At 44.3% G+C, this 26,943-nt stretch overlaps 1 protein-coding gene across 2 annotated transcripts in view; it reads left to right on the top strand.

Moving 5' to 3' along the window:
• The first annotated feature begins 6,627 nt into the window (after nucleotides 1–6,627).
• The window catches only part of GXYLT1 (glucoside xylosyltransferase 1), a 67,058-nt gene continuing 46,742 nt past the window's right edge, over nucleotides 6,628–26,943 (top strand). For both annotated transcript variants that reach the window (XM_032784691.2, XM_032784690.2), the window contains exon 1: nucleotides 6,628–6,845. In XM_032784691.2, coding sequence (XP_032640582.1) covers nucleotides 6,628–6,845 — 218 coding nt within the window. The remainder of the gene's footprint in view (nucleotides 6,846–26,943) is intronic.

Raw genomic sequence — 26,943 nt, 5'->3', positions numbered from 1 at the left:
CTGGGAATCCTCCATTGAAATCTCTCAGAAACTTTCCTATAGATATTCTGCAATCCACTGCTGAAGGTTCCTTGGGAGAGCTGCCTTGTTTCTCACCAAAACTTTGCCATGCCGCCCGGCAGTTATTTCTGCAGAGACCAGAGTGGCACACAGACAAGTAGCATAGGGGACCAGTCTGAAACCACACACACACAAGAGATGCACCCTTGCATCCTGGGTTAACCTTAGGAGTGAGATACCGGTTCAATTACCCTACTCTGTGGAAAAGGGTACCAATATTCAGAATAATCTCCCTAGCTGCTTGCAGTAAACGCTTCGCAAACTAGCCTTTGTCCCTTCTTGCCCATTCCCCCTTGCTACCTCTCCTCCCCCGGCAAACTCACCATATTTGGTATTCATGCTTAGCTGTGTGCTAGCCAAGGAACAGTGAGAAAGAGATACGTGCAACTTTTGTGATTCACAGCTGTGAGCACACTTACCATGCTATCTCTGTTCACTGTTTTTTTGGCTTCTGCAGATATGCCTGTGTGGACCCACTTCTCCACACCAGCAGAGTGCCTCAATCATAGAAGACACTGAATGAGGAAGAGTAAGGACTCTGAAGATATGTTTTGAGAAGTGATGCAGTGAACAAACGCAACACATAGTGAAACAAGAGCATGGAGGGAGACAATTAATGAAAGACGCAGGCTGGAAAGCCTGGAAAGGAGACAGAGACAGAAGTGGATGATAGACAGACAGGAGTGGATAATAAAGCCACTGGTGGGCTAGATAGAGATGCTGAAGTCCCTCATTATGCTGCAGTTTGAGCAAATCTGCATGATTGCCCCTGCAGCCAATACAGAACTCTCTTCCATGCCCTCCCCAATGTCCCCCACAGCATTCCTTGCATATTCCCTGTCCCTCACAGTACCCCATGCATTCCATGCCTATGCACTGGATTCACAACAAAAGCTGGAGATGCACACAGCTGTGAGAACTCTAACTGCAAGACTGTTCCTCATTGCTATGTCTCCTGTTTGACCAAAAAATTGTGTATTCTCCTTTTATTAAACTTGAGTCTTTGAAATAAAATAAGTATTTGTGTCATACACATGTTGGTCAGTGCTAACATACAAACACAGTGGCTATAGGTAGGAATATTTGCTTAGTACAATTAAGGCTCAGGAAGCAAGCACTACTGGGTAATTCAAAGCAGCAAGTAAACATTGCCTGGCCAAATGCTTCACATAAAGACACATTACTGAGAATCACTGTCAAGATGCTCTTTCAAAGCCTCTGATTTGAATAGCCTCCTGCTGTGCCCCTCTAATTGCCATGATATCTGGCTGCTCAAAATCAGCAGCCAGCCAATCACCCTCAGTAGTCCATCCCTGGGGAAACTTTTTCCCCTTCATTTAGCAAATATTATGCAAAGTACGGCAGACCGCAATGAGCATGAGAATATTTTCCTCAGTGAGGTCTAAGCAGCCAAAAAGACACCACCAGCAACCTTTCAGTCTTCCACAGGCACATTCAACAGTCATTCAGCACGTGCTGAGCCTGTTGTTGAAGCACTCCTTGCTGCTGTCTAGGTTCATGGTGTAAGGCTTCATGAGCCACAGGAGCAAGGGGTGGGGGGGTCTCCAAGGATCACTATGGGCATTTGCACATCCCCCATTGGAATCTTGTGGCTTGGAAAGAAAGTCCCAGAGTGCAGCTTTCTATTCAGTCCAGTATTTGGAAGATACATGCATCATGCATCTTCCCTGACCACTCAACACTGATATCAGTGAAATGGCCTCGGTGATCCATCAGCACCTGCAAGACCATGGAGAAGTAGCCCTTTTGGTTGATATATTCCATTGCAAGATGGTCTGGGACCAAAATTGGAATATGCCTTCCATGTATCACCCCGTTGCAGTTAGGGAATCCCATTGCCTGAAATCCATCAATTATTTCCTGCACATTACCAAGAGTCGCAATCCTTTGTAGCAGGAGCCGCTTAAAGGTCCTGCTACATCACCACAACCCCCATGGTGGACTTTCCAAAGCCAAACTGATTTGTGACTGATTAGTACTAGTCTGGAGTTGCCAGCTTCCACATAGCGATTGCCAGTTGCCTTTTCACAGTAAGGGCAGCTCTCATTCTGGTGCCCTTGCAGTGCTGGGGTGATCTCTGCACAGTTTCATTAAGGTGAATTTCCACATTTGCAAAGTTCTGCAGCCACTGCCCATTGTCCCATACATGTATCATGATGTGATACCACCACTCAGTGCTTGTTTCCAGAGCGCAGTACTGGTGGTCCACTATGTGCAGCTGTTCCATGAATGCCAGCAGCAATCTTGAATTATTCGTTTCCATGGCAGACAGCATGGCAGGCATCACTGATTCACACTCTTTTTTTCACAGATCATGAAATACTTCAGCACTACCTGCATTGTGTTCATATTGCTCATCACTAGACTGGTCAGCAGTTCAGGATCCATCCATGCTGTCAGGCAGAGATGACAGGCGCTCAGCTTACAAGGGCTGTTGAAAAATGGCCTGAAACGAAGTTGGAAGCCCATAAAATGATGGGACAAAAAGAACTGCATCATGGGATGGCGAGCACGCCCACATGATGCACCACGACCTTTTCCCAGAGCTGTCAGTGTCAAAGGGTGACACAGGGTGGTGAGTAGCCTAGTGGGATAGCTATCCACAATGCAACACTCTCTCTGTTGATGCAAGAGCACCAACTCTGGATGTGCTATGCAAACACAAGAAGCATTGTATGGATTTGCACAACTAATGTGTAAGCAGAGTCAGGAGGAGCTCTACCCTGACATCTGGTGGTGAATTATGGGAAGTGTGGAAAGAATTTCAGGGAGTGTGGAAAGGAATCTCAGGTATTTGCATTGGCACACCCACCTCACCTAGCATAGCCCACGGAAGCCTGGGATGATTTTGACAGCTCTGGGATCCCCAATTTCTTTGTTATTGGGGCAAGAAGAATCAAGTGTTGTAACCCTGATTATGTGAATGAGGAACTATGCGACTGCTTTATGACAGAAATGACTCAAACTCAGTTAAGTAGTACTTGCTAGACAAGGGACATGGGTTTCAAAACCCAGTGATTGAGAGAGGTTGGGGATTGTTGTGTGTACCTGATGGTATGGGCCCCTTTTGAGGGCCTGGAACATCAATTGCACATTCTCCACTCTCCACTGTTAGAGAGTAGAGCTAATATTGATTCTGTTAGGAGTCCATCTAAAGACTGCTGAGCTAAATTCATGTTGGGCCAATGGTGCACCAGTACCGGGGCTCCCCTACTACAAGCTGAAATTGCTAAGAGCTGAAATCACTGAGTGCTGTGTTAACTAGTGGGGGAGCCTGAAGACCTATTGCTAAGCAGCTGGCAGAGTGGAGCAATTTGCAGCATGTTGGAGTAGCCCATGGAACAGTGAGCTGAGTGGAGCAGTTTGCGGGGACAGCTGGAGTGGCTCGCGGGCTGGCTGGAGGAGTGGCACAGCTGGTGCAGTGGAGCTAGTCGTGGTGAAGGCTGCAGCAGAACTCCACAGAGAAGCGGAGCAGTTGGCCTTGGACCACGTAAAGTGCTCCTTACCACTCTGTGTGCCCCACCCCCATTTCCACCCAGGCTGAGGGGGGTAAAATGCTGCAGATTAAACTTTTGAACTCTGGGGTGGCATTGACCAGAGACTTTTGGGTTGTGGAACTTTGGGGTGATTGGACTTAAGACCATAAGGGGGAAAGGACGTTGCCAAACGTACTTGGAGGTGGTTTATTTTTGCTTACGGTTTGTGTTATAATCCTGTTTGTGGTGATTCTCCAGTGTGATGCTGCATTGTTTCCCTCCTTTATTAAAAGGATTTTGCTACACTCAGACTCCGTGCTTGTGAGAGAGGAAGTATTGCCTCCTAGAGGTGCCTGGGGGCAGGAGTGATATATAAGTGTCCCAGGTTACTGGGTGGGGACTTGAGCTGGTTATGCATTGTGTTATTGAAACGGAACCCCTGGATACTGAACCCGGCCCTTGTTGCTGCTAACTCAGAGGGGCAGAAGGGTTACAGATGTAATTAAAGCAGCTTTCAACATAAGTCAACTTAACTATGTAGCATAGATATGGCCTTAGTCTTCACAATTCCTCATTTCCCCTCAGCCTCCTCCACAATCCCTCAGCTTCTCTACCCAGGTTTCTTATACCTCCTTCTCTTCCCTCAGTTCTCCTCCTAATACTTCATTCCCAGATCTGGCTAACCTCCAGCTTCTAGTTAGGGAGTCTAGCTTTCTAGCCTTACCTCTGATTACATTTTTTTGGGAACTGGTCAAGATGGGTAGGGCATCTTGCTGAAACTCCCTCACTGCTGCTTCCTCCTTGACTTTGACTCTTCCTCCTCCTTCAATGAGAGTGCCAAAGGGAGCACTGATCAGCAGGGGAAGAGGAAGCAACTTAAGAAGCAGCAGCAATAACAGAAGCAAAGGATGAGATCCATGAGAGGACTCAGGCATTGCAATGCTGAGCATCATGATGCCTAACTTTCAGGGACCTAGAAAATCACAGGAACAACATTCCAATCCACAAAGCCTAGGCTCCTATACAATGAATAGGGAGAGAGAGATGCATTAGATTAGGATCCACAAAACTAGCACATTAAGCAGGGAGCTGCCTAAACTAGTCAATGGGTGCTGCTGACAATAAAGGTGTGTCCTAAGCCCTGTCTCTCTCTCTCCTGGAGATAGGTACCTAAATCCAGGCTGCAAGAAGATGCCTATCTCTGCTTGCAATCCATAAGTGGGGGGAAATATAGACTCCCCTCAGCCTAACTCGCATGTGGGGCCCAATACAAAACAGTAGAGGAAGTCACAGGTTGACACAGCCTCAAGCTGGGGGACTCTAGAATTGGAAGGATATATTCATAACTGGAATCTCTAGAAACATGTTTTGATTAGGCAATGTTCATGGGATATGGTTGTTGCCTATTTAAGGACATTACTTTTTGGAAGATCACTGGGCAACTTGCTTACATGAGTGAAGTGGAGGCAGGTGGATTGAACAGCAAAGCTTCTGAACTGATCACCATAGGTCAGTGAGCTACAACCATCATGGCTCACACACACACATATGCACACACTGCTTCCTTGAACCCCAAATGTATTGTAAATTTTATATTTGGTGTTTTTTCTTAAATCCCATTTCCCGGAGTCATGTGATTATGTGGGAATCCAAGCTTTCATTTAAAAAAAACCTGAGTTTATAATTGTTGTTGTTGCAGAGGACAGCTTGTGACCTGAGAGCACCCTAAAGGATCAAAAACCAAAAGGCAGAGAAAAAGAACTGAAAATGTATTATTTTCAAAAATTTTAAGCCAATATCATTATTTTGGGTGGCCTGTTTGATTTCTGAATGCTTGAGATTGCCAATATTGTATCAAATGGCTGCATCACAGCCTTTGCTGTTCTGAGCATGAAAGATATCCTGAGCAAACTGAACCAGAGGGAGGAAACCAGATGACATTACCTTTATTGGATTGTGCTGAAACTTGAACACACTTCAGATGTGCACCTGCCTGCTATTACTCACTTCACAGTGTGCCACTTCTCATTTCTTACCTTTTCTTCTGTCCTCTCTTCTTCTTTTTTGCCTTCTGTCAAACACAAGTCTGTCTGAGTGAGCCATCTTTTGTAACACTTACCTGACAAACTGTGAAAAGCAAGCTGAAAGTAATCCCTTAGCCCAACATTAATAAAAGGTGGTTAGGTTTCAGGGAGAGTATTCACTAGGAAAAAGGATGTCTTCTTAATTCAAGTTAGCTAACACCCGGTAAAATCTAGTGAAGCCAAGCCAGTTCCTAGTTTTAACACGTGTTAGCAGGTTGAGTTAAGTAATAGAGACCAGGGGCACCTACGGTTTACTTAGATGATCTGCTAACTCACATAAGAACTAAAAATCTACTTTGTCTTCACTAGGATTTTATTATGCATTGAGTTAAGTCCTCTAATGAATGTTGAATGGCTGTTCAGGTTTATGTGCTGCGTCTGTAATTTCCTAGCAGCTACTTCGCAAGACAAAAGCTGCGATCTTTTTGTCTTAAGAGAACAGGATCAGCCTTTCACCACAACAGCATCAGTGAAAGCAACCACCTAAGGAAACATGTTTCCCAGCCCAAAAGGAGAGATCTCTGCTAGCCTCATCTACAAGTGAGGGAGAAGGGAATTTTTTTGTTTTACTTTGTATGTTGCAAACGCGGCCACTGTTTTCCAGTTCTGCTAGACTGGAAACCAGCTACTATATTTAATGCTGCAGCAATTAACCAGGCTTTTGAACGCACGACGCTGGGTGCTGAGAGACATCCTGCGCGCCGTGCAAACGCCCCCGTGTCTTACTGCCCCTGCCACGGCTCCTTTTCTTCCAGTGTCCCCCTCGTACCTCAGCTCCTCCTGCCACCACCGCCGCCCCGTCATCACCTCGCCCTCGCTGCCCCCCGCCCCCGGGGCGCTCCCGCTTTCCCCCATTTGCCCCCTCCCCCGGCACCTGGCTCCTCCCAGCCCCGCCCCCACACCACGGAGGACGCTGCTGCCTGAGCGCTGCGGTGACCCCAACGCCGGGCTCGCGTTGCCGGCTGGGCCCCGGCCGCCGGGGCAGGATGCGGCGCTACGTGCGGGTGGCGGTGCTGTGCCTGGGCTGTGGCTTGTGCTCGCTGCTTTACGGCTCCAGCCAGCTGGCCCTGGAGCAGGAGCCTGGCTGGGGGAAGCCGCAGGCCCGAGACCCCACCGCTCCAGTCCGGAGACAGCGCGCCGGCGGCGGGAGGGCAGCGGCGGCGGCGGGAAGCGCAGGCCGCGGGGAGCCGGAGCTGCCAGACAGGTAGGGATTGGCCCCTTCCTCTCTGCCGGGGAGGGGGCGGGCTCAAGGGCTGGTGCTGCTGGGGCTCGTGTGGAAGAGCCCCCGGGTATGCGAGGCTCCCGCGCTGGGACTCCAGGGTCTCTCCAAAGCTGTGAGGCTCCAGCCCGGCATGAGCGGCGCTCTCCTGCCCGGCGGGGCCCGCTGGGAGCCCGAGCGCGGTGCTCAGGGGACGCCGCTAGCTGAGATCGAGCCGCTTTTCAAGGGGAAAGTTTTGAACGCGCTTTTCCGGCCCCGGCCCCCCGCCAGCCTGGAGATGGAACAGTCCCGCCGTGCTGCGGCTTGGCTCGTCTCCTTGTGGCAGGGCGGGAAAGCCCCCCACAGCGAGAGGAGCCATTAGCCAAGGTCTCTGCCCCGCACGGAGCTGCCCCCGTGTGGAGCAGCTTGCGGGACTGGTACCCAGGAGAAACGGTGTCTCTGTACAAACTGCTGTCGCATCCCCAAAGGAACACACTGGGGGAGGGGGGTGAGTATCTTCTCTCCCATCAGTTATAGCAGCAATTCCCAAATTGTGGGTTGGGACCCCAGGGCTGGTGTTAGACTTGCTGGGGCCTGGGGCTGAAGCCCAGTCCCTGCCCCTGGAGGCCTGGATGACAGGGTTCAGGTTACAGGCCCCCTGCCCCTGGGGCTCCCCTGCCCCTGGGGCTGAAGGTCTTGGACTTCAGCTTCCCCACCCAGGGTGATGGGGTTCACACTTTGGCTCATGTCCCCTCAACCTGGGGTGGCAGGGCTCGGGCTCAGGCTCCGGTCCCTTCTCCTGAGGTTGCATAGTAATTTTTAGTGTCAGAAGGGGTTTGTGGCGCAATGAAGTTTGAGAACCGCTGAGTTATAGTAATTTTATAGAGTGTAGGATGTAAGAGGTAAGGTTAGTTTAGCTTGGATAGAAAAATAGGTGTGCTTTGTAGCTTGTGTAGGTGGTTAAGCAAATTAGTAAAGCCTTGAAAAATAGCAGGCTCATGAGGTAAGAGGAAGGTGGCATCTAGTAAGACAAGTCTTCAGAGGATGCTAAGCTTGTTATATGACTAATAAATCAAAAAGGAGGCTTCTGGGTAAAGGGACTGTAAATTATAGAAGACTGTTTATAAACTGATTCTAACAGACAAAGAGAAGTGTTTTTTAAATGTGATAAATGTATAATGTCTTCTCACAGACCTATGTTATCTTACAATATGGGCCTTTGTGGAAAGATAAAATGTGAGGTGCAGCTAGTTTTAAGATCCATACATTTAAGATAATTTGAAAGAGAGTCCCAGCTACGATATGTTGTTTTAGCCAAGGCGAAGAAAGGAGTCATACCCAAACAGGCCAAAACCTGTGTTTTTTAAGCTAAGCTAATAATGGTCAATATGGCATCACTTGTTTTAGCACTGTATAAAGAAGCAAGGCTTGTTGGGGTATTTATCCAATGCTATCCAAACATGTTGGAGCAAGCCAGGATGAGAGATTTATCCCCTAGGACTGATCCTTTCATGAGTATTCTGATCAAATGCTTATTAATGTTTGTTACTTTATGAATGTACTAATTGCTTATTGTTTAGACATTTAGAGCAATTGTATAAATACTATTTGTCCTTTTTATTTAATAAAGGAATTCATGGTTAAATTACTGTCTGGTGGTACCTGTATTAATAAAATTAATAATAATTTCAACATCTTGGTGACCACAAAAGAATACCACTGACATTAATTTCAGTTGCTCTAAATGTTGCCCCAATTCTCCCCCCAACAGAGTAGTGACCTATCTTCTGGGGCCACTATAGAGTTTTCTCCTAGAGCAATTTAGTAACATTAAGGGAAATAAGGGTGTACTTTAGGTTCCTCTGTAGAAGAATTCTTGGCAAAGCACACTGCAGGTGCACTGAATACCATAAGTAAATTCCTGGCACAGATGTGAAGGTCTGTTGAATGCCATTGATGTTTTAAATGAATTTATGATTGAAATGGTTTAGGTGGTGTACATCCACGGTGTGATGAATCATTGTCATAGACGTAAAGTCAACTGGAAAGTGAGGAAGAAGTGCAGTGATGACCAGAGTGATGCCTGGCATTGGCTTGATCTCCTCTGAAGGTATCCAGGCTTGTGGGTGGCTTGAATAAGTAAGGCAAGAAGCATTCTTCTTGCAGGGTTTGGGTAATCAGTTGGCAGTCAGTCTTGATTTCAGCATTTGCAGCAAGGACGGGAGCATTGGTTTTCTTCAAGGTCAGTTGAGGCACAATAGTGTAAGACTCAGGAAATCAAATAGTCTTCTTCACAGGTGCTGCAGTCTCACAGTCTAGGGTGGGAATTCCATGGACAACTCCCTCCACATGAGTACTGCAATGCTGAAAAAGTAATATCCCAGTTCTGTGAAAGGAGTCTGTTGCTGGGTGGAGCTGGAATTATGGACTATGTTGTGTATGCCACAGTAGCGAACAGACTACCACAAAGCTTTAGAGGACAGACTACATTTTTATCTTCAGTGTTGGCATGCGCTGTTTGCCATGCTGGTAGAAATGGTTAAGACTTTGTCATAGGAGATGGACAATCAAAGTTTAAAAAAAGTATCTACTAGCTCGTTTTTTCATGTCTCTGCATGAAGCATCAAACGAATACAGATTAAGTGGTGGTCCCCACATTTTTGAGAGTAGTCCCCCCATCTCCCTGGGGCCAGGAGTGGAGCCACCGCTTCAGGGGAGAGGGGGCGATGTGGACAAGGGTAAGGCCCCTGGCTGCAGCCCCAGACCCACCACCAGCTGTGGCCCCAGCCTCAGCTGGGAGCCGGGCCTGGGCCTGTGGCCAGGTGCGGCTCCACTGCTAGCCTTGGCCCCAGACTAGGAATGGAGCAGCAGCTGAGGGTTGGCATGGGATCAGGAGCAGAGCTGTGTCGAGGCTGGCGATGGGGCCAGGTGCGGGGCTGGGATCCGGATGTGGCTGGGGGTAGGACTGGAGCAGAGCTGGTTGGTACTCCCTCCCTGCCCCTGTGGGGGCTGGCTCGGGCCCCACCATGGCCCCCGCATGTTCCTCCATGCCCCCGTAGGGGGTATGCCCCACACTTCGGGGACCTCTGTTTTAAAGACATTTCTAGAGTTTTGTTGTGGTACAAAGGTGTTTTTGTTCCTTCACAGTGATGAATGTTACTATTGTACTGTAACTGTTGTGCCAAAATAAGGGTAGCTGGATGAATGGAAACTTGTTCTGAATTCTAATGTTTTTGGACCATCCAATACCTTGGACATCGGCGCCTGCAGTGACTTGGGCATAGCTTTTGCTTAGCATCCTGTGTCAGATGATCCAGTAAACTGTCTTCATTTGAATCATGTCTCTCTGAATAATTTTAACTGTTTGGGACAGATGAAGTGCTTCTTTATTACAGTCTTTCTCATATGCTTTTTGGAGGGCATGTCCAGTATCCTGTTTGAAGGCAAGGAACACATCATGTCCTTCTTTGCATGCTTGAAAATCTGGAATGTGTGCAAGACTATGGGATTTTAGTTCAGTGCTGTGAATGTGCCCAGCCAGTATTATCCCCAGTTGTTCTAATCTAGCTATGTAGAGCCTTATGAGATCTGCTAGTTTAAATACTGAAGCCATGCCTTTATTCAGTCTTGTCTCTTCAGTGTATGTGGTCAGTTAGTTCACCAAAGGGAATCCCATGCAATATCATCTCTTTTTTCATGTGTTAGTGTTCTTCTTCATGACTTTGTTTGTAGAGAGATACCAAACATCTTACATGATACTTTGCCTCTTGGACTACTTGCTTGCTTAGTTTTGCAAGCAAGTGCTGGTCTTTCAGCTGAAATGCACACTGGCGGACCTGACTGTTAATGCCAAGGATGGAAACTTCATGGAGATCTTCTGATGGTATCCACAAAAACAACTTTGCTAAGGAGCTGTTTGTTTCTAAGGCTACAGAAACCAGGAGAACAGGATGGCTGGGAACTAGAAAACATTTGGGTAAAATAGAGAGAAGGGAGAGAGAAGGTGAGAAAAAAAACAATGTGGTGGAGAGGACCAATGATGAATTTGGCCTAGAAGGAAAAAGCTGCTGTTTTTTATTTTTTTATTTTTTTTACTTGCAGTTATAATTCAGGATGCTATAATATTTTCTGCAGAAAGTATTACATTTACTGCAGCATTTAGGGGGAATGTCTGGAGACCAGATACAAGTTCTAGCCTCAGTTAAGTTTGCAGGTAATGAGTTTAGTGAGAAACTGGAAAAAGCAGTTGCAGAACATGTAGGGAGCACTTTGTCTCTAAGAGAAATGGAGAAATCTAGAACAGGGATTCTTAACTTTGGGTTGTTACCTTGTAGGGTCCTGAAGATGTGACCAATCCCCCTCAATGAATCTATAAGAACTTGTTTTGCTACAGAAGACATATCTTTGAAGCTGACCAGCAGGCAGTTCTTGCAGGTGCGTTGGATTGGCATCACTGAATTGGTGTTTGCCCGATAGTACCCCAGCTCTGATGGGAAAACACAGCAGTCTTGAGACTCTGATTCAGTTATCTGCACCCTAAACCATGCAGCAAAGAGGATGCCAGTGGAACTGAAGAATGTATTGGATAAAACTGCAAGTTATGAACTTTAATAAAAATAAATCTGCTAGTGTATCTGTCTTTATTATTTCATGTGAGAGAAAAGTGCACTTAGCTTCAGGAGTTCCTCTTAGAAGTTAATTGGCTTTCCCATGGCAAAATCTCAAATTTCTTGTTTGAGCTCAGAGGATGCAAGATTTCCACCCGCCCCCCACCCTCAATTGTAGCTCTGCCATTTCTGAATACTTCACTGGTCATTGTTGGCTTGCTCTCAGTGCTTCATTTCAGGGGCAGAACATGAAAATCTTCATTGATTAACAAGGTTGAAATGTTCATGAAGCTAAGTTATCCACCAAACATTTCTCAAACTCCTGGATGTCTGTGAAGGAGAAATACTCAGAACTTTAAAAGCAGCAGAGAATCCTGTGGCACCTTATAGACTAACAGACGTTTTGGAGCGTGAGCTTTCGTGGGTGAATACCCACTTCGTCAGACGCAGGTAGTGGGACAATTTCCGGCTAGGTATTATTGTCTAGCAATACGGAACAGGTTTTCTCCTCCTTGTTTTCAACCTCTACTGTCTAGCAAACAGGGCCTCACCCTCCCTGACTGAACTACCTCGTTATCTCTAGCTTGCTTGCTAGCATATATATACCTGCCCTGAAATTTCCATTACTGGTTCTGACGAGTAGTGGGTATCCCACGAAAGCTGCACGCTCCAAAACGTCTGTTAGTATATAATGTGCACAGGTTCTCTCTGGCTTTTAACGATCCGACTAACACGGCTACCCTTGATACTCAAGAACTTAAGTAAGCTTGAGCGACTTGTTACTTTTGTCATGACTAATAACTCTGTGAATTCAGGTTTTGCTTGCTTGATGTATGAATTTTTTTTTTTTTTTTTTGAGAGAGAGAACTCATTGCTGTTAAAACACATCCTGCTCTCTCACCTCTCTGTTGAAGATGACCTCTGCTCTTGCCTGGCAAACACTGAGCCTGAGGTTCAACATCTTTGCCTATTAAAGCAGGCACAGCACTTAATGAATTTTTTGAACTTTTTTGATCATGACACCTTATTAATCTAAACTTTGTAAGTATCTTGTGCCAAACGTCTTTCACTAATTTTCAGATAGTTTTATTTGATTATTGGCTTTTATTAACTACTTGCTGGTGGTTAAGTATTTAGAAAGCATACAGCAGATGTGAACTTGCAATCTGAATTTCACAATTTGTTGCATCTGCAAAGGATTTTGGAATATAGTAGGATGTGGTGAGTTGAGAGATGACTACTTGTTATTTCCTAGCCATCTGGTGGGTTTCAGACCAAAAAAAGTGGAAACAAATTTTGTAAGTGAATTACATATCAATGATGTGCATGCCTATATATACACACACACACACACATGCAGAGTCTTTCATCCCAAACAAGTAATAATACTTGAAGATCGTGAACAAAAGTCAAAGCATCATGACAGCCCTTTCCTCCTTATATTGCTAAATGGGAGGTAGAGAGGTTCTGATGTGGAAAAGGCTGATTAGAATAATAACTAAACTGACCTTCCTTTTTTATCCTGCTGGTTTAGCTAGACAAATAGTGACTAGCTACATCTGAGGAATATATTGCTCTAGACTAGAGACTTTGGAAGGAGGAAGCCCTTTATGTCCAGGGCTAATAAACAATTATTGTCTTGCAAGAAAGCACTTCTAGTCAAGATCTGTTTCATACATGGAGTCAGCTAATTCAACTTAATAGGAGCCAATATCCATCTATTTTGAAATCATTGTAAGTCCATAAAAGATTGTGTTCTTCAGATGGTTAAAGGAATAGGTTTCTAGTGTGTCTTGCAGTTCCTTAGAAATATCATAGAAGATTCTTGACGTTATGCTATACATTCCTCCCTCCCACCTCCCCTGAAATGTACAAGTATAGTACCAATCAAGATGTGAACAAGTTAATGCTACAGTCCCTAGAATTGATTGTAAAATGAAAGAGGCACAGACAATGAGTGACAGGATGATTTTCATGACAACGCTGTACGCAAATCTATGTATTCCACAAATTGGTTCAGGAGAATGGTGGTTGTCTATTTTTTATTTCCAGGAGGTTTATGCTGCTGTTTGTCCCCTTGAAATTTCAGAATATAAGAATGAGGTCAGACCATGGTCCATCTAGCCCAGTATCTCGTCTTCTGACAGTGGCCTCTGACAGATGCTTCACAGGAAATGAACAGAACAGGGCAATTTTGAGTGATCCATGCCCTGTTATCCAGTCCCAGATTCTGAAAGTCGAAAGTTGAATGACACCCAGAGCACGGGTTCTGTCCATGGCCATCTTAGCTAATTGTAACGGATGGACCTATCCTCCATTAACTGCTCATTCTTTTTTGAACCCCGTTATAATTTTGGCCATCCCAGTATCACATGGTGATGAGTTCCAAAGGTTGACTGTGTTGCATAAGGAAATATTTCCTTATGTTTGTTTTAAACCTGATGTCTGTTAATTTCATTGGGTAACCCCTGGTTTTTGTGTTTATATGAGGTGGGTAAATAACACTTTCTTATTCAGCTTCTCCACACCATTCTTGATTTTTTAATCTCCCCACTTACTCACCTCTTTTCTAAGATGAGCAGTCCCAGTTTCTTTAATCTCTCCTCGTATGGAAGCTGTTCTATACCTGTAATAATTTTTGTGGCCTTTTCTGTACTTTTTCCAGTTCTAAAATCTTTTTTGAGATGGGGTGATCAGACCTGCATACAGTATTCAAAGTGTTGATGTACCATGAATTTAGATAGTGACACGATATTTTTTAACTAGCCCTTTCCCAATATTCTGTTAGCTTTTTTGGCTGCTGCTGCACATTGAACAGATATTTTCAGAGAACTATCCATGATGCCCTCAAGATCTCATTCTTGAGTAGCAACAGCTAATTTAGACACCATCATTTTGTACATATAGTTGGGATTCCGTTTTTCAACGTGCATTACTTTACCATTATCAACAGTGAATTTCATCTGCCATTTTGTTGGCCAGTCACTCAGTTTAGTGAGATTCCATTGTAACTCTTCACAGTCAGCTTTGTACTTAACTATCTTAAGTCATTTTGTATCGTCTACAGACTTTGCCACCTCACTGTTTACCCCTTTTTCCAGTTCATTTATGAATATGATGAATAGCACAGGTCCCATACAAGTCCTTGGCAGATCCTGCTATTTACCTCTCTGCACTGTGAAAACTAACTGTTTATTTCTACCCTTTGTTTCCTATCTTTCAATCAGTTACTGATCCAGCAGAGGACCTTCCCTCTTATCTGGTGATTGCTCAGTTTGCTTAAGAGCCTTGGGTGAGGGACCTTTCAAAGTCAAATTACACTGTATTCACTGGGTCACCTTTGTCACATGTTTGTTGACCTCCTTAGAGAAGTCTAATAGATTGTCGAGGCATGATTTTCCTTTACAAAAGCTGTGCTGACTCTTCCCCAATATATCATATTCTCTCATGTGTCTGGTAATTCTGTTCTTTACTAGGGTTTCAACCAGTTTTCCTGTTACTGAAGTTAGGCTTATTGGCCTGTAATTGCCAAGATAATCTCGGGAGCCTTTTTAAAAAAAAACAGCATAACATTAGGTATCTGCCTGGTGTCTGGTATGCAAGCTGATTTAAGCAATAGGTTACGTACCACAGTTAGTAGAGCTGCAGTTTCATATCGTGAGTTCCTTCAGAACCCATGGATGAATATCCTCTGGTCCTGGTGACTTATTACTGTTTAATTTATCAATTTGTTTTGAAACTTCCTCTACTGACTTCTAAATCTGGGGCAATTCCTTTGATTTGTCACCTAAAAAGAATGGCTCAGATGTGGGAATCTCCCTCTCATCCTCTGCAGTGAAGACCAATGGAAGGAATTCATTTAGCTTCTTGTCTTCCTTGAGTGCTCCTTTAACCTTGATCATGTCCAGTGGCCTCACTGATGTTTGGAAGAATTCCTGCTTCTGATATACTAAAAATGTTTTGTGGTGTTAGTTTTTGTGTCCTTTTCTAGGACTTTATAGTCTTTCCTAGTCTTTTACATTTGACTTGTCAGTTTGTCCTTTTCTCTTTTCCTTAGTACCTGGTGACTTCCAATTTTTAAAAGATGTCTTTGTCTCTAACCACCTCTTTTACTCTGTTGCTTTAGCCATGGTGGCATTTTTTGGATCTCTTACGGTTTTTAATATGAGGTATACCTATAGTTTGAGCCTCTATTATGGCTTTTTAAAAAAATTTCAGGGTGCCAGCTGTGGTGTTCTGCCAACATGTGAGTAGTAGTATGCCTGAAAAAGTAAGGAGGTAGCAGAGGCAATGATCTTCTCTAAATTACGCAACCGTCCAGTTGGGCAAACTATTTAACTTCAAAATTAGAGCTCATGAAAGAGAAACTCAGGCCCTGTCGACAAAAAGTAAGATTTCTTTGACAAAACAGTGGAGGTGTACATATTGCAATGCTGCTTTTGCCACAAAACTTTCCTGCTTTGGTGACAAAATGTGGCAAAGTTATATTGACAAAGTATTAATGTAGACACCACGCTTGGTTATGTTGCTGTAAATGGCTTCCAGGAGGTATCTCACAATGCCCATCCTGACCACTTCAGTCAGCAATTTGAACTTCGCTGCCCTGCATCCAGATACATAGGCATCTGGCCCTCCCCCTTTCAAGGCCTGGGAATTTTTGAAATTCCACTTCCTGTGTGCGCGGTGCGGAGAGCTCACATCACATCTTCCTGGCTGACCATAGCAGCTCCACACAGCAAATGCTTTTCCACTCGAGTCATTAGATCTGTTGGCATTCTGGGGAGAGGAGGCTGAGTTGTTGGATCTGTTTGCATTGTGGGGAGAGGAGGCTGAGTTGTTGGATCTGTTGACATTGTGGGGAAAGGTGGCTCTGCTCCAGCTGTAGAAATTTTGATGCCTACAGTCTGATTTCTCGTGGCATATTGGATAAGAGCTATGAATGGGATATGCCCCCTTACACTCCAAGTGCTGTGCAAAGATGAAGGAGCTGAGGCGGGCAAACCAGAAGATAAGGGAGGCAAACTGTTGCTCTGGTGCTGGGCCAAAGACCTGCCACTTCTCTAAGGAGCTGGACATCATCCTTGTTGGTGACCCCACTTCCACCGCCAGAGCCTGGTGGATTTGGCATGACCGGAGATAGTGGACAGTGGACGAGAAGCTGAAGTTGGAGGATGAGGTGGAGCACATGGCAAAGTCGTCCAGTGGTATGGCGAGTCAGGATCTCTTTTCCACTCTGGAGGGATCTAGCTAGTCCCAGCAGTCTGTCTCTGGCACACATGATGCAGGAGAGGAGAGCTCTGGTAAGTGATCTGTTTGAGTTGTTGCTGCTTGGTTATATGAGGTAGTGCTGTCCCTAGCTCTGTATATTCTAGAAGTGGGTGAAGGGATAGAAATGTAGAAGAATAGCTGTGTTTGCATGTGTTGCGCGTTCCCCTGTGCAGCTAAGCAGTGTGGTGTAACAGTGTTTTAATGCACACCAAGATTTCATGGGAATCCTCCAGAGAGATCTCTAGGAAACTTTCCTGGAGGTACTTGCCAATCCTCTGCTGAAGGTTCCTTAGCAGAGCTGCTTTTGTTACTTTCCCATGCCAATCGGGAATCATTTGTGCAGGGGCCAAAGCGGCACACAGGTGCACAGCATAGGGACCAGGTGTGAAGCTGCATGCATGCAGGAGATGCACCCTTGCATTCTTACCCTCAGGAATGAGAGATTGGCTTCAGTGACACCCCCGGCGTGTGGAAAATGGTGGCAGAATTTACAATATTATCCCTAGTTGCCTACAGCGATCCCCTTAAAAAGCCACCTAGAACCTTTACCCCATCTTGTGCCCCCACCCTGGGCCATACTCACCATGTTTAGGGTGTTTGCTGAGATGTGTGCTTGCCAAGGGACAGTGAGAAACTGATTTATGTGTAAAAAGAGGGATATTTTACAATAATGATTTGATGATGTGCGTGAACTAACAATCATGCTTCTGTTTATTGTTACTTGTGCTTTTGCAGATGTGGCCTTCTGGGGATCCCCTTACACACTGGCCGAATGCCTCTGCCAGATAAGGAAGAGCCCAAAGAGGACATGTTGCAAGAGGTGCTCCAATCCTCAGATGCCAAAAAACAAGAACACAAGGAGTGGAGAAAATTTTTTCCTTCAAAATCTAATATAGACAGGCAATACAGAAAGGAGAGTGAGGAGTGAATTGTAATGGACCAGGAGCAGATAAGTGTTGGAGGAGCAAACAGAGATGTTGAAGTCCCTAAATCATGCTCCGGGCAGAACATGTGCTTGTTTCCTCCACCTCCCTCTGCAGAACTACTTTCTATGCCCTCCCCAAACTCCTCCCACATATTCCTTGCAACTTCCTGAAACATCTCAGTACCCTGTTCAATCCACTCCTTTGAACAGCTTTCAAAATAATAGCTAGACCTGCACACAGCCAGGAGAGCCTGCATTGCCCTGCACTGTTATCTCCCTTCCCACCAAGCCTTTTATGTGTGTTAACTGGTATTTAATAAAAACTCTCTGAAAGATAAGCAATTTCTATTTGTCTTCTATATGTGGTGGTTGCTGCTGGAATTAATACTCAGTGGCAATATGATCATTTGCTGACTACAAATCACAGTCAGGAATCATCAAAATTTTCATGCAAGGTGGCAAATTAAAACATGGCAGAGTGCTGTATAGAAAGACACATTACTGGTGCTCATTGTCAAAATGTTGCCTCAAAGCCTGATAGCTCCCTGTTGTGCCCCTCTAATAGCCCTGGCATCTGGCTGCTCAAAATCAACTGCTTAGGTGATTGGTGTCCACGCTTCACCCCGGAGGAAACTTTTCACCCTTAGCCTCACAAATATTGTGGAGCGTGTAGGAGGCTGCTATGACCATGTGAATATTTTCCTCATTTAGGCCTAAACTGCAGTAAAGGAAGCACCAGTGTGCTTTTAATCTGCCAAAGGCATATTCTGTGGTCATTCTGCACCTGCTCAGTCTACTGTTGAAATGCTCCTTGCTGTTGTCCAGGGTTCCTGTGTAAGGCTTCATGTGGTATGGGAGTAAGGGGTACACTGGGTCTCCCAGGATCCCTATAGGCATTTCAGCATCCTCCACTGGAATCTTCTGGTCTGGAAAGAAAGTCCATGCTTCGAGCTTTCTGTACAGGCCAGTGTTCCTGAAGAGGCGTGCATCATGCACCTTCCTGGACCACCCACATTGATGTCAGTAATCCTCAAGTGCCTGCAATACCATAGAGAAATAGCCCTTTCTGGTGATGTCGCAGGATAGTCGGGGACAAAATTGGGATATGTGTGCCATCTATCGCCCCACTGCAGTTAGGAAATCCCATTGCTGCAAAGCCATCCACTATTTCACGCACATTGTCAAGAGTCAGTCCTTCATAACAGGATGTGATTAATGGCTCTGCACACTTGTTTTAATGCAGCCCCAACGGTGGACTTCTCAATTCCAAACTGATTTGCAACTGACTGGTAGAAGTCTGGAGTTGACAGCATCCACGTACCAATTGCCATGCGCTTCTCCACTGAGAGGGCAGCTCTCATGCTGGTGTACTTGTGCCGCAGTGCTGGGTCAAGGTCCTTGCACGGTTCCAGAAAGGTGGCTTTCTGCATCCAAAAGTTCTGCAGTCACTGTTTGTCATCCCAGACCTGCGTAACAATGCGATCCCTCCACTCAGTGCTTGTTTCCCGAGCCCCAAACAGTGGTCCACTGTTTGCAGCTGCTGTGTGGATTCCAAAAGTAATCTGGTGGGTTTTTTCCCATGGGACGCAGCAGGTCAGACAACTCTGATTGCTGTTCAGATTGGGAGTTCGTGATATACTGCATGACCATCTGCAATGTGTCATAACAGTGACCACAACATTAGAGAGCAGTGCAGAATCCATCCTTTCAGACAGGTGACCCGCACACAGTAAACAGGAGTCATTGAAAAATGTCATGAAATGCAGTTGGAAGCCAATGGAATGATAGGACGGAAAAAATTGCATCATGGGACGTTGAGCCTGCACCCATGATGCATTGAGATCCACTCTTCCTTCCCATAACTTGTAGCTGCAGAAAGTAGTGAGTAGCACAGTGGGATAGCTACCCACAGTGCACTGTTCTCACTGTCGGTGTTAGAGCTCCAACTTTGTATGCACTCTGCCGACAGAAGGAGCATTGTGTGAATGTGCACAGGCGATATAATTTTACCAGTTTTTGATTGTTGGTGTAACTTGCATCTACAAAACTGTGTGGTGTAGATAAAGCCTCAGTGTAACAATGGCCTGATGTTTGCTGCAGGATTGCTCATCAGAGGAGTGAAATCTGACAACCCTGTTAAATACATCTCGGCTCAAACGATTAAAACAATTGTGATTAATCACAAGATTTTAAAAAGTTGCAATTAATCACCATTTTAAGTCCACTGTTAAACAATAGAATACCATTTATTTAAACATTGAATGTTTTCTCCATTTCCAAATATATTGATTTAAATTATAAGACGGAATAGAAAGTGTACAGTGCTCACTTTATATTTTGACTAAATATTTGCACTATAAAAAGTACTATTTTTCTTTTCACCTCATACAAGTACTGTAGTGCTATCTCTTTATTGTGAAAGTACAACTTAAAAATATAGATTTTTTTTTTGCATAATTGCATTCAAAAAATAAAACCATGTAAAACTTTAGAGCCTACAAGTCCACTTGGTCCAACCTGTTCAGCCAATCACTAAGACAAACAAGTATGTTTACATTTATGGGAGATAACGTTACCTGCTTTTTATTTACAATGGCACCTGAAAGTGAGAATGGGGCATTTGAGTGACACTGTTGTAGCTGGCATTGCAAGGTATTTACATACCAGGTATGCTAAACATTCGTATGCCCCTTCGTGCTTTGGCCACCATTCCAGAGGACATGCTTCCAAGATGATGATGGATTCTGCTTGATAATGATGAAAAGCAGTGTAGACCAGCAAACACTCATTTTCATCCTTTAAGTATGATATCCCCCACAGAAGGTGTGTATGTTTTTGTTTTTTGGGATGGGTCACATACTCTAGTTTCCACATTGGGGTGTTGCTCTTAAGATTTTGGAAGGCAGATTCTGATTCTTAAACCTGGGGTTGAGTGCTGTATCTTTACAAATCTCATTTTAGTACCACCTTTGTGTTTTGTCAAATGTGCAGTGAAAATGTTCTTAAAATGAACAACGTGCTGATCAACGTCAGAGACTGCTATAACATGAAATATATGGTAGAATGCAGGTAAAACAGAGTAAGAGACATACAATTCTCCCCCAAGGAGTTCAGTTACAGATCTGCAGGGCTCAAGTAGTGTTCTGGCTTTTGACAGTTTTTCAAAATCCTTGTTGGTACTGATAGATTGTGCTTTTAAGGAGCTAAGGTGGCCTTGGTAGCGACTTTATTGCAAAGCAAGTCCTGAACCATACTCAATGCGGAGTTCCATCTGGTTGAAATATCTTGTAGAGGAGGTTCTTGTTTCTATCCATTTTCAGCTTGTTGTATTCCTAGCTCTGTGTTTGAAATGGCCCACAAGTGTTCTGTATTTTGTCAACACATTTTTAAAACCACCATCACCAAGCGCCGCTGTAATGCATCACTACAGACTGTGAGCGATGCATGCCATGTGTTTAAAAGGCAAATAACTGTCTGCTGCTATCAATTACGTGCCCTATCTTTCAGTACTAAGTGTTACCTTTATCTGAATATTCCATTCTTTTGCAATATCTAAGAAACACTTAGGCCATGCTTCTGCATAATGTCTCTTCTTTATGTATTACTCATAAAGCAAATGACTGCAGTGTCCATGCAGTAATCAGTCAACTCCAAGATAGCTGTGATTGCTCAAAGATGTCCAGTGATCAGCAGTCAAAGCAACAGCTAGTTTATTTTTAAGAACTCCAACTTTATAGTATTCTTGTTGTGATATAGGTCATGTATTCCTCTGGAGGGCGAAGTATATGACTGATTTGGAAGATGCAATTTGAATATCATCTCTTAGCCCTCTGTCGTTTACAATGTTGAGTGGGCTGCAGTACATAGCTATCCACTTTGGAATAGCATTGGTTAAGCTACTGTACTTTATTTGGTCTATGGGCTTGTAGCGATTCTGAAACTCCGTAAGCATACTCTCTTGCGGCTGTCGGGGTTCATTTGCTGTTGGTGGGTTTTCTGTAGCACAAAACCTGAAGACGAAAGCATGTTTAGCACATAGTTGGTACTGCAGACTTGAAGTACTTAGATGGTATTGGAACTCAGTATTGCAATAGCTACAGATAAGTCCTTTTTTTTTTTTTTAATCCAGATAACCATCCAGAAGTTTTTAAAAAAAATTAAACTTCCCCTTCAAAAGACCTGAACTCTTACTACATTACTCCATTAACTTTTTCTGATGATCACTCCAGATCATGAGAACACAGTAGAACTGTGCCAATGTCCACCAAGCGATTAAATACAGTAAGTGAAGTGGGTCAAAAGACAGGTGTGCGATTTAATGCTTGTTGAAAAAAGTGTTAGTTTGTTTTGTGTTAATTGCTTGTGTTAACTACGATTAATTGATAGCCCAGGAATCGGCAATCTCTGGCGGGCCAGGCCGGTTTGTTTACCTGCCAAGTCCACAGGTTTGGCTGATCGTGGCTCCCACTGGCCGCAGTTTGCTGTCCCAGGCCAATGGGGGCTGCAAGAAGCATCGCGGGTCAAAGGATGTGCTTGTTGCCGCTTCCTGCCACCCCAATTGGCCTGGAGCAGCAAACCACGGCCATTGGGAGCCACGATCGGCCAAACCTGTGGATGTGGCAGGTAAACAAACTGGCCCAGCCTGCCAGGGTGCTTACCCTGGTGGGTTGCGGGCCAAAGGTTGCTGATCCCTGAGATAAGTAAATGGAGATATCACCTAGTAGACTCACTTCTTTTAGCAAATGAGAGGGCATCCATATGATCTTCTCATGTTGTTTTCAGCAGTCTATCCACAAATGCCTCTTATTGAGAAGATGAAGATAATATATGTGTAATACAAATCACTCCATGTTGAGTGAAGAAGCAAAGCTATTCCAATAATATAGAGATTTTGATGCCAGCACCACTGTCTTTCCTGATTAAGGAAGAACCTATTATACTGGGACTCAGTTCTACCTCAAGAGCTATCTGTCAGACTGGTTGAAATAAATTATATAGATTCTGTGGTGTTGCTTTAATCTTCAGGAAGGACTCAAAATCAAAGATACAGTACTGCAGAAAATATAGAATTGCTGGTCCATCAAGGGCGGGAATCTTAGCTTTTGAAGCATACCCTTACAAAGCGCCTTTTTATAACAAAGTATATCTACCTGCACAAGCATTTTAGACAGTGAAGCAGTATCCTGGAAGAAACTGAATATTGGACTTACATGAGTATTGAACCATACTGGAAATATTCTGTCGTCTTTGTGTTTCACCCAAGGTTCGGAGACAACAAGATTGCTAGAATCAGATGTGTAAAGAAATGTTCTTGTCTTTCAAGAAAAATGATTCATCACTTCCTCAGGGAACTAAAGCCAATTCCATGAAGGCTTTGATGGTCATGGCACAGAGCATCAGTGGAAGAAATGTGTAAAATAAGTACTTCATTGCAGTATAGAAAAAGCTTTTAAAATACCTATTCAAAAGTCATAGTGCAAGTACAGGTTGAATATACTGATCTGGTCTCCTCTGGCTTTCTGAAGACCATATCTGCAAGCTCTAGGCAATGGTCGACAATAAAAAGCAAAAATATAGGACTATTTAATCTTGTCTAAATGCTGTCTGCCTCCAATTTTTTTACTTTCAGCAATTTCCCTATGGTGGTGATTGGACATCTTTTTGATATGACATGAGATTATTTCTTATGTCTCCTTTTTCTAGTTAATGCATGTCTGCCAATTTGGTACACTCGTTATTGTAGGTAGATATGTATTTAAAAAAAGATTTTGCTATCCTTCAGACCTGAGAGCTCATGCTTACATTAGCCTAATTTTTGGTTGTCATGGTTACATTCATGTGGTATGTCAATTGAATAAACTTTGAAATAATTCTGTCAGGAACATTAGATGAACAGGCCTTCCAGTTTTGTTGCAATTTCTGTTGGTATACATGAGAAGGGGAGGTGGAATTATTGGTCTGACTGGCAGACACTTTTTATCTGAGAAGAAATTAACAGGTAAGACATGTTCTCCTGCATATTGTATGTAGCTTCTTTACATTTGAATATGTGCAGTAATTGACTAATATACAAAGATGATTTTGTAGTGTTTAACTTTGCACTAACAATTTTAAGGCATTTAAAGCACAGTTTATAGTCAGAAAAGTGATCACTTAATAGAATCATAATAGAATATTAGAGTTGGAAGGGACCTTAGGAGGTCATCTAGTCCAACCTCCTGCTCAAAGCAGGACCAATCCCCAATTTTTGCACCAGATCCCTAAGTGGCCCCCTCAAGGATTGAACTCAACCCTGGGTTTAGCAGGGCAATGCTCTAACCATTGAACTATCCCTCTCTGGTCTTCATATGTATTAGGAGTCATCTGCTTACTACTTTGACAAAGGCTTCTACTACAAATACTAAAAGAAGCTTAATGGTGATAACAAAATGATTTTTGTCCCCTGCCTTCGGTATCAACAGAATTTGTTTAAGTCCTATTGAAAAAGCTGTAGTGCTTATGAAGTACAAGCAGGAAAGAACACAACTTCAGATTCAACCTGGAAAATGAAAATTTAGTCTTAACCTAGAAGTTCTTGAGTCTGTAAGCAAAAAAACAAACAAACCCCAAATCACTGTAGTAATCAAAATAATGCAAGTGTTATTAGTACTATAACACTATCCGATTTTCTTCTTTTACACTTACTCAAAAACATACTTTCTCTCCACCCGCTCCTTCCCCCAAAGTGCTCTTCATCCGTAGAGCTCAAAGAAGGGTAGGTATTGTTACCACCGCATTCCAGTTAGGAAAACTCAGAGCCGAAACTAAGCATTTTAGTGCCCAGGGTGAGCAGTCATATTTGCGCTCTCTAGAGGCAACGTGTGTGTTTGTGGGGGTGGGGTGGGGGGATGAAATGATGTCATTTGCCCCCTCCCCAGATTTCTGCCTCTCATTTAGCACAGAGGTTTTTAAACTGCAGGGTGTGCCTCCCTAGGGAAATGCACCCCTCAGTTAGAAAACCATCATCTCCTGCTAGGAGCCAGCAGATGGGAAGCTGGTGGGAGCCACTTGGGCCCGTGGCTCTCTGTGCTCTTCTGCACAGCTAGGCACTCCTCAGGCAGTGTGAGCAGCACAGCTCCAAGCTGTGCCCCGACATACTCTTGCGTTCGCCATGAAGGAGCTTGGTGCTGACTTGTGACACCTCCTGGAGCCAGCCCTTGCCCGTGGAGTCTGGCTGCCATGAGATGCTCCCCTTGGGCACCTGCCTCTCAGCAGCCTAGTCACACTCTGGTTGCCATCTGGGGACCTGCCATTGCAGCTGGGTCACACTCCCCTGCTCCCTGTGCATAGAGCAGATCAGCCCCTTGCTCTCCTTTGTTGCCCCGCCCCAACCCCATGGCTGCTGGGCTCACAGTCACACAGCCTGAGCTCTGAACTCAGCCATCTGAGCCCAGTGCTGAGCCTAGGAACTCATTCAACTGGACTCACTCCTGCCAGCTCCGGAAAGCAAGGCTGTGAGCATATTGCAACCCGTATGGTTACACCCTGCCTCCCTTGCCCTGCTTCCTCCCTCTGTGGGCACTTATGGTTGTACAGAAACCAGGATGGAGGCCAAATAGGGAGCCCAGCACATGTAGAAGGCACTGGGATTCAGGAGATGGCATCCAGCTGCAGCGGTACCATTGCCGGGAGAAGCAGCTTCTTGCCAGCCGCTCCTGGCCCATGCCTCTATTTAGGGGGAGGAGCAATGCCACACCCCACCCAAACTATGTCTTGGACTCCGGCCAATGGTGTTGAGCCCAATCCTGCAGTGCCCCATTTTTGTGTCCCTGCCAGCTCCATGTCCTAGGAAGCAGCTCATCTTGACCCATCCTAGTTATGGCCCTGGGAAAATGGAGCATAGGAGGTCACTTCAGAGTATATCTGCACTTTAGGGTCCTCAAATTTATCCTGTTTAAATGTGTCTTTAAGTGAAATTTAGAGGTTGGTTTGCTCACATAGGCCTTTGAACATGCATTTTAAAAGCTTTCCCTATTCATTACTTGTCTACTACTGTGTAAAAGTGGGTAGGGCAGCTGTAGAACCTGCTATTTCAGTTCTTAATCTAGTAGAGGTCATTATTGCACGTCATTAATAAGAATGAGGAAAACTTGCCAAGGATGGTTGTTATGACATTGTACAGCACTGTAAATGTGACTGCAAAGAAATATGGATCTGCCACATCATATCTTACCATTGTCTATGAAAATAACTTTGTGTAGACCTGTTAGATTCTAATATTAAATGAAGGTTTTTGGGTGGACGGGAATGACATTTAAACAGACAAAATGTTATTTAAAAAAGATTACATTTAAAAAGCTGTTATAATTTGACTGATTTAGGCTGTCTAGAGGAAAAAACACTTATTTTTTAACAGGTTGAAGAGCTAGCATACGTTATGGTGAAATACTAGTGGCCCCATCTACACTAGGGCTTTGAAGCCTGTTGGTTTAATGAATAGGTTTTTTGTATAGAAAGCATTTATTTTTCTAGACTAGACAAGGCCTTAGAAAAAGAAAATTTGTGAGAATACTTAAATGGAAGTTCACCTTGCTCCTTGGTTCACAAGAGAACCAGTATTTACAAGGTACCCTCTGATTCTAATAAAAATATCCCTGTAATGTAGATAGTGGTTTGCCACTTGCCCATGGCAAATTAAAAGCTTGCTATGGACCATGAGGAAACCTATACCATCAATTTCTGCAACATTTAAGTTTTCATTTAAAAAAATCTAGTTCTTGGGGTGGCGCAAACTACTACTAAACCTATGTATTGTATTCCTAACTTACCCAGAGCAAACAATTCTGCTGCTCACAGCTTTGGTAAGCACTATGAAATTGGACTGGTCAGTTTCATGGCTCTTACTGAAAACTCTGTGGGCAGCAATGAAAATGTCATGCTTCTGTTGCTTTAAAAAGAACTGAGGAACAGTAGAAGCAAGCACTGGAAATAGTACCAGGGAGAAAAATCCAGTAAACAGTATGTGCATGTAGAGAGGACATATGCAGTCACAGAAATCCTTCCTCCTTACAAGAGTAGGAAGTATTAAAGGTGGGGTGAAAAAACTGAAAGCTGCTCCTTGCCAGCCTTTACAGGTGAAGCATTTCAAAAGTATGATGCCTATAAACTACAGGCTAATATCCAAAGAGTCCCAAGAAGAGACTAGGGCAGAAGCCTGGTAAAAAGCCCAGCCTCCTTTACCTTCCTGGCATCTGGAGGTAATGGTGGGGTGGGGGAAAGGGAGAGCAAGAGTGAGGACTGGACTTCTCATAATAGAATTGTTCTT

The sequence above is a fragment of the Chelonoidis abingdonii genome, chromosome 1, assembly GCF_003597395.2.
Source record: "Chelonoidis abingdonii isolate Lonesome George chromosome 1, CheloAbing_2.0, whole genome shotgun sequence".
Lineage (NCBI taxonomy): Eukaryota > Metazoa > Chordata > Testudines > Testudinidae > Chelonoidis > Chelonoidis abingdonii.
Note: the sequence above shows the minus strand (reverse complement) of the source record. Positions and strands in the feature narration are given on the sequence as shown.